This window comes from Sinocyclocheilus anshuiensis, unplaced genomic scaffold (assembly GCF_001515605.1).
Source record: "Sinocyclocheilus anshuiensis isolate Anshui unplaced genomic scaffold, SAMN03320099.WGS_v1.1 scaffold218, whole genome shotgun sequence".
NCBI lineage: Eukaryota > Metazoa > Chordata > Actinopteri > Cypriniformes > Cyprinidae > Sinocyclocheilus > Sinocyclocheilus anshuiensis.
Window position 1 is genome coordinate 1,381,258 of NW_015547665.1, and position 9,052 is coordinate 1,390,309.

At 37.1% G+C, this 9,052-nt stretch overlaps 1 protein-coding gene across 2 annotated transcripts in view; it reads right to left on the reverse strand.

Annotated features, from left to right (window-relative positions):
• The window catches only part of lancl1 (LanC antibiotic synthetase component C-like 1 (bacterial)), a 13,261-nt gene extending 11,376 nt beyond the window's left edge, over positions 1-1,885 (reverse strand). For both annotated transcript variants that reach the window (XM_016504908.1, XM_016504909.1), the window contains exons 1-2: positions 1,802-1,885; positions 873-983 (exon numbers count right to left, since the gene is read on the reverse strand). In XM_016504908.1, coding sequence (XP_016360394.1) covers positions 873-959 — 87 coding nt within the window. In that variant the 5' untranslated portion in view covers positions 960-983; positions 1,802-1,885. The remainder of the gene's footprint in view (positions 1-872; positions 984-1,801) is intronic.
• Between the last annotated feature and the right edge of the window lie 7,167 nt (positions 1,886-9,052).

Consider the following 9,052-nt stretch of genomic DNA (forward strand, 5'->3'; position numbering starts at 1 on the left):
GCCGTGAGAGGTTTGGCACGACATGCAGCGGCACCGTCTCAGTCTCTGTCCGGTGCGGGTGAAATTATTATAATGCTGAAGGTGAGGTACTCACCTTCATATTTTTTAATTAAATTAACTTATAAAGTAATTTGAAAACCTTGTGTAATTTCGAGACGTAATTTCACAAACAGCGTGAGTGAATCACCGCGCGCGCTCTCACTCTCTCTCTCTCGAAATACGCAAATGGCTTCAAATCACCACACATCGCATCTGTCTATAAGCGAGCTGCACGCTGCACAGTTGACACAGGAATTGTCACTTGCACAGTCGAGGCAGTTTCACATCGTCACTAACGTTTATAAATTGCATTTCTTTTTAATTATTGCCAGTGTTTAACAATTCAGCGCTCGTGCGCTCTCCTGGAGACTGTACGCTCATGCACACTCGCAGCGCACACACATAACGCCAGGTACACATTACTCCGTTTGCAGTGCATACGTGGTGCGTATTTTTTCCGCGCTTATGTAACGGATTAAAGTGTTCACTGCACACGGCTGCACATGGTTGCTGTCCGGCAGTGCGTTCAGGAGCGGTGCGTCTGCAGCAGTCGTTTACACTCGTGGAGGTAGGAAAACAAAGTTCTTTATGAACTGCAAGATTGCTTGTAATAAAGATTTGAATGCAACAGAAAAGGCAGTAGAGTTGACTATTTCTGTCAATGGTACGCTTGTGATAACGTAAGAAAAGTAGTTTAAATGTTTTGCCACTTGCTTGAGATCGGTATCGGCAAATACTGCGTTCTGTGATCGGCCTCAAAAATCCCGATCGTAGCACCCCTAAATCTTATAATAAACTACAGAGGTACCATGTCACATATTGGAATCGCTCACATTTCCCTGCATGTCAAACAGGTCTTGTGCACATCCAGGCCCAGTGAAATCTGGATAGGGATTCTTGAAGGCTCGTGGTTCAGACATGTTTTTTTTTATTTTTGGAGTGACCTGAAATAAAGTACAGAACAAGAGAAGATTAGAAAACAGCAGAGGACAGATGCACTACATACAGGATGTGTCTAAAAACATTCTTAAACGACAGCATTTTTGGATATTATTTAGACCATGATAGGCACATCGGAATATTCAAATAAAACACATATGGAGCGTCACAGGCGCGTGCTAACATTTCCGGGAATCAGAGGCACGCTTGAATTTTCAATTCGAACACTTTGATCATGAGACGTGCGTTCGAACGTACGAATCTAACATTTTAGGAACCATTTGATCATTTTCGGCCATCGTACGCACTTTCGGGTCGAACATTTGACGGCAGGTATCATACGTTTCTTTGATTTTAATATTTTTGCACATCATAGCTGCCTTTAATAGTTCGAACTACTGCATTATAGACGCATTGGAAGTTTTTTTTTTTTAATCTAACGTTATATAGGCGTATGATGCTTAAAAGCCCATTATGTTAACGTTACTCAACCACACGATTAGGGCCTTTCGCATGAAGACGCACAGGCCCATCCTTCCGTTACACACCAGTTAACGGTGATTATTCTATCATTACTTAACTATTAATCACGTTTTATTAAACTGCAATCATTTATTTGCGAATAAGTGAATGTTTTGGGATATTAAAGCGGGATCGAGGAACACACGGGCCCTTCCGCACTCTCATGCGACACAAGGCTACTTTGTGTCAAAAGCACAGCATACAAATATATGGGTTATAAATATGCAGTACGTGTTTCTAAACAAATGCGGTCTCGCTAAATACCTTCATAAACAACGTTTATTTATAAAAGTGAACATACCGCTTTGAGCGCTGCGCTGTTGTATTCTCGTCTGATCACAAGATGTTCCGTTTGTGAACGACTCACTACAGCAGTCTAGCGTTGAGGAGGTTTACTACACTATTTAGCTGAGGCAAGAAAGTGATAATGGTACTGGTTCACAGTTGAGGTTGAATAGGAATTTAATTTCAAGTGGTATACATAGCTATTTTTAGCTTCAGGCACAAAAAGATAAAACAAAAAACTACATCCTTGACAATAATTCAGCAATTAATCTTGTTTAATGGTCAACCTTGACTTGTTAATTATTTTGATGAATTCTAATATTAATGAGCAGATATGCATAGATGAATTTCAGATACTTAAATGACATCTAACAAAGGAATTAATTAAAATAAACTTTGAAACACTTATTACTGGTAAGAGATGATCTCTTTTGAATATGCATGAATCTGATTTGCTCGAACCTCTTTGGAAGTCTCATCAGAACTTAAAAAATTCATGAGGGACTGAATGATAGTGATGAATCCTGAAACGCTGAAGTGCACGATCATGTTGCTGCCATGGTGATGGACCTCTGATAGACTGATGTTCAGTGATACACTGACTCAAGAAAACATGCATGTTTCATGTTATCCGAACTTTCCATGACCTTTCCAATTCTGTGTAATTTTTAAAACTCATTGAATAGATCTAAACAAACGTTAGTGTTTGAATGTCTCGAATAAAGCAAAAATCCCAAAATAAATCCTCAGATTTTAATGCAATTCAAAGAGAAAACTGCACAAAAAAATAATATCTAGCCAATTAAATTTTAATGCACAGCATAAATACAAAACATCATATACTTCCCTAATGTTTCAACAATTGATTTTATTAATTTTATTAATTTAATGATAGTCCCATGAAACCATGCATTATCATTCAGTTTTAGAAACCAATGCTTTGTTTTTTGTCCATATAAAGCTTTGATTTGGAATATCTTCAGTGCTTTTACCTGACAGGTCACTCGGTCATGAAATGATGGAGATGCATATAGCTGACAATAGAAGAGCACTTTGATGTGTTTCATGAACTCTGCATGACATATCTATAGGACGTATGGTTGTCATTATGTGGTGAGAAGTTGAATGTAGATAGATAACTCTTATGTTTAGATTTTCTACTGCAAAATCTCTCTGTGGTCCTCAAAAGATGACCCACTTTTTCTTAATCAAACTCTAGGAATGAAAGAAGCACAAGTGAGATATTTTTAATATCTCAATTACATAACTGTTATATTGTTAGTAATTCAAGATGAATAGTACTTACTGTACCAAAGCAACTTAGGTTTACTTTATTAGCCATACATCATTTTTTAAAAGAAAAACCATGTTGAAATGTGAGTATTAAATATGATCATCAGGCTTTTGAGGGACTTTTATTTGTTCATCTCTCAATCATCATTTTATTGCATTGCATTATATGTTTTGCCCCCTACAATAAAAACTACAGAGCTTTGATCATAAACTAAGCATTTATATATCATCTTACTAAGACATATTATAAGGAGATATAATGTGACAACTGATATTTATATGCATTTATGTAAGTAGTCTGCTGATATAAAGATCTCAGAGATTTACATTACAAGCTATCAGAATTTCATCTTACTTTTTGGCCATATAAATAGCAACAGCTGCACCAAATTGCATTTTTTTTCCCTCAGTTTGGGCCTCTTATGTAAATATATGTGTTTTATTTCTCTTCAAGTATGAGCTCCTATATCATACTATGAGCCATAAAGCATGATGTATATATATATATATATATATATATATATATTAGTCTAAATCTTCAATAAACTGTTGATTGTCCATTTCAAAAATTTGATTTTTAAGACTATTATTTCATATGTCAGGCTTTACAGTAGCTCTAACTGTAACTCTGTAACTGTTTGAGAAGTATCATGAGCTATAAAGAGCAACATCTGAGCAACAAAATGTACTTCTGGGCAATCAAATATAGACTAACTATGAGCAGCATATGCAGAATAAGCCTCACAATATTGTCATGGGACCGACAAAGTCACGTGTATTTCATGGGCAAATGCACTTGAGAGCTTTACTTTTACTGAGTGCTCAGCCCTCAATATGCAAACCTCCACCAAATTGAGTTATGAAAATTTGATCAGATCGTTAATGCAAAAATGGCCCAGAACAGTCCACTCCCACCACTGCCAACAATGTGGATAATCAGACTGCCACTCTCCTACTAAATAGAAGCATGGCAGGAACTCATCCTGAATACTGATCTTCACTGCTCTCCCACTAACCCTCAAAGGACAAAGTTCAGCCCTGTTCTTTGTACGGAACGACTTACAGTACCACATACAGGTTTAACAAAGAATAGTTCCGTTATGTTTGTGAATATTGTGTCGCTGAATGGGTTTGAGCGTGTGTGTGGTCATTATGCTTGAATATGTACAGGATGATTACTGTTGATGTCACTGGCTAACTCCAGCGCTGTGAATGACGACGTTGTATGGGATTTGTAGTCTGAACAATGGCTTTTCTCTGGTGGCAATCACCTGTATAATTACTGTGCAGTTTGGGAACAATGGCTAGATCTAAGAAGTAATTGCACAGGTATATAATCCGTCTCTCACCACTCAGAAAAGTTTTAAATATCCAATAGACACACTTGGAGATGAATATTAATTGTTTTGAAAAGCCCCAAATGTGTGTCCCTTCAAACAAAGGGAGAGCTAGACATGAATTAGCCTACATTAAGAGGATGGAAATCAGACATATTCTTATTCCTTTTCTCCAGTGTAGGCTATGTCCGCTTGGTTGTTAAGTGAATGAATTACAAATCATTCTGAATACAGTTATGATTCATTTTTAAAGTACATTTTTTTCTTTTGAGATGATTATGTAAATGAATAACATACAGTCAACCGGTCATTATCGCAAACCTTTCTCAAATTTTAATTTTAATTATCAATTTAAAATTTGTTTTACCTGTATATTATCTTAAAGCTTCCACTAAGAAAAAAATAGTCCATTATAAAACAATCGGTCTAGCAAAAAGACGAACTTTGTAACATAAAACCTGCATATTGCATTGCTATTAATATACTGTTAATAATGTCTACATATTACATTACTACTAATATAAATCCTCTGAGGTAATTTTCTCTACAATTGATAACTGTGACGCAGTTATTGAAATTAAATTGTCACAACTAAGTTGTTCCAAGGAGAAAAAAGGAAGCTCTGCAAGAAGCGAATTTGGGGAGTTTGGAAACAGCAACAGCAACAACAACCACAAGCTTAGTGCCCCCATCTTCTGCAACAACTCAGAACCTTCTCTTCAGTGATTCTCTAAATCTAAATCTCTAAAATCCTTCAGATTGGTCAAACTACAACTTCCTCCAATTTAACCCTAACCCTAACCCCTAACCCTAACCCCATAAAATAGTGACCAAAACTAAATATTAACATTAATATTAATATTTAAGCCCAAAGACATTACACTTGTGGTGCTACTTAGATCTAAAATCACTACATTCAGTTGTGCCCCGTGTGAGGATATCTAATACTGATATCACTACAGTGTGTAACGGTCACTTAGAGCATTTGCATTAATTTGTGGAAGAATAACAACTGCGCATGTGCGTAGAGTGTGTGTCTGTAAGGTAGAAGGTGAGCAGGAGAAAAGATAATTGCTCTGCTGACTTTGGTTTCTCTTTCTTTTATTTTCCTCTTTCCATTTGTATCCTAAGTGGAATGTTATTTGTATACTTTTACTCACTCATACTTACTGTATGCAGATGAGTGTATGGCACTTAAGTCTTTTTAATAAACCTGGGGAAAATCCGCCAGCTTCCGTCTCTTGTCTTATCTTTTCCTCCGATGGCACACATTTGGTTTCTCTCTGGGCAACTGAACATTTCAACTTTGCGGTTACAAGTGGACTCTCTTCCAACAGCTTGAAGACCTTGAATTTGCATGTCAGGAAAATAGGCCTCAACATAAGCACCACTAAAACCCAAGTGATGCGCATCGACACGAGTTCTGATGAACCCATTTCTCTGAATGGAAGCCCACATGAAGATGTTGAGGATTTCACCAACCTTGGCAATCTGACATTGAAAGACAAAGTGCAGCAGCTAAGAAAGACTAGGTAAAGCCCGCAGTGCATTTGCTAGACTCCAGTCCATCTGGAAATCTGCACAATACAGCCTCAGAACAAAGATGAGACTATACAACAGCAATGTCAAATCTTTTCTGCTGCATGGGTCAGAATTCTGGCATGGAGTGACATGAAGTTTGAGGTATTCCACAACAACTGCCTTGCCATATCTTCTAGCCAGAGAGGATCTCAAATGCTGAGTAAACTATGAGGACCAACTCACACAGCGTGGTGTTGGGGAATGAAGTGCTGTAGAATGAAATGGTTTGGTCCTTTGGGTGGACCAGAACCGCTTCCTAAAAGTAGCTATGAGTTGGAGACCACCTGGGAAAAGGAAGCAAGAAAGGCCCGAAAACAACCGGGAGGAAGACAGTAGAAGCTGAAGTAAAAGAACTACACCTCTCATGAGGCGAAGGCGAAGCACAACATGCTGCCAATGACACTACAAGAAAGCACATTGTCATGGCCTCATGTTCCACAAGGAACTAGAAGACTTAAAGATTAAGACTAAAATTACTATAATTAAAACTGAAATAAAAATAAATGAAAGCTACATTGAAATATCAATAAATAAACAAGCAAACAAACTAAACTGACAAAATTACATAGTAAAATGACTAAAGTAAACAAAAACTAAAATTAAAGCTGAAATATAAAATCAATAATAATTGAAAATATTAATAAATACTATAATAGCCTATAAATAATCTAAAAACACAGAGCAAGGTCACGTTGTGATCTGAGAAACATGAAAGTAGAGCAGACTGACCAATCTAAGTATTTCAGAGATTTGTGTAATTAATAATAATTAATTATAATAGTAGCATCCCAGTCAACAATTTGATCTCACAATGATGTCACCATGAGCTCACATGATTCTCACGGTGTGGTCACAATGTGTGTGTCACAGTGAGCTAAAAGTGTAACCACACAGCGCACTCACTGTGTGCTCATACTATGTTCCCATAGTGTGTTCCTGGCTTAGCTAATTAACTAATTAACTTAACTATTCTCAGCTGGCAAGATGGCTGGTTCACATGTACCTGACTAACACATGTACCTGACTAATTTGCTAACATGGGGCCAGGCCACAGTGCATATTGGTATTATAATATCATATTAGCTTTAGCTTTATTCCTTCCACTCCCACCTTATTTTATGTACAACTATTCATTTATTTTGATTCAAGGGCATTGTGAAAGACACACAGCACTATCAGGTGCAAGTGGGGCAGCTAGAAAAAGTTTTGGGGTCCTGAACATTCTGCGGTGAGCAGAGAGATGTGCCATGTTTGTGCTCTGTTTTGTTTTTGCTTGTTTTGTTTATTAAAATCTAAATTTCTCTGCTGTGTCTTCATGGCAGGCTAACCCTCATTCAGGAAAAAATCCCAGTATACCCACACCTGAACATAGTGACAGTTTTGCAGGCTTACCATGGTGTCACGACCAAATGTCTCACTACAACTTTCTTTTAGCAAGTTCTGAAGCAGCTTCCGTGATGTGATCCTAGCTCTGTGTGCTGTATTGTAGCAGGCCTCTAGGTGGCAGTATTGCCATGAGCACCCTATCTGAACCCTCTGCCAGCGCGGAACACAAGCTGTGTTTGGCCTGACTCATTTTCCTGTCTCCCCCAACAAAGTGTCTCCCTCTCTGAAAATAGACCTGTGATATCAGTGAGCAACACACCCCTAAACCAGACAGTTTGCGTTCTCATTTACCAGACTGGTATCCAACCTCCCTTTTAAAGTGTCTTTCACTCTCTCCCTGTCAATCTGGCCCTAGCGGGGTGCTAACTGTTAGAAAATACATTGTGCACCATACCTCCCATATTAACAACTTCTGCCTCCCCAAAACAAAAAAATGGACTCGCTGCTTTCTCGCTACCAGCTCTTGAGACTGCTTAGCCTTCCTAATCAGAGAGCAATGCTAACAGCCTCTGTGGACAAGTCCCTGAATGGACTTAACAAACACACTCCTCATTAAAAAAGAACTTGATTTAATTGCATTGGGGTGCTCAGCCTCCCCGTTTTAGGGTCCTGCTGGGAGAACTCTTAATCAGGGGATAAGCCATACTTATTGTTCCACACCAGACATCTGAATCTGAATGCACTGAGAGAAAAGAGAGAGGGCGAAAACAGATAAACAAAACAAAACTAGTGGATGGAAGCCCCAGTGAAGGAGAATGAGAGATGATGTGAGCAAAGGACATTGTCAGTCAGAGAAGGGCGAGAGAGAGAAAGAGAGAGAGAGAGAGCTCTAACTTATCCACAAACTTCCCTGTGAAATATTGGCACAGACTGCTGCATGCATGATGGAAAATGAAAATCAATTAGAAATTAATTATGGAAACATTGCGAGGTGCAATGTACCTTTTCCCTTCAGAATATAACATCATGGAGGGCTTCATTTTTCAATTCTGATGCTTAGAAAATAAGTTAGTGTTATATGATATAAAATGTAAATATTTTAAAAGCAGAAGCAGAATTTATATAATAAGAATATATTTTGTGTAACAACTATAATACCACAGACTTTTAAGGCCTGGTTGTTAATAGTATATGAATGAACAAACAAACAAACATTGTTCTTGCATAAATAAATAAACAAAACAAACAAACAAATGAAGAAATGTTATGATGCACAATTTATAGTATCACAATTTTTTTTTAAGTCTGGTTATATACAGTATACAGTATATATATATATATATATATATATATATATATTAGAATGCAGAATTTTTAGTGATGTAGAATATTTCATATTTATCTAAAAACAAAATATTTATATTTATTTATATAAAAATATTTATATGTATATTAATATAAATTTGTAATACTATTTATTATGCATATGCATATAAAACAAAATATACAAGAAAAATATTAAACTTACATATAACTTTGTAGTTGTCAGCTATAGCTTCTCATTCAGTATGTAACCTGGAATTGATAAAACAATGAGTCTGAATTACAAAACTAACCACCCAACTTAAACGTGATCTCTTCTGCCTCACTGCAGCGCTATGTCCAATCTCTCACCGGGGTTTAAATCTTTTGAAGCTCGGATAAAAGCTGACAGTGGTTATTTCTCATCA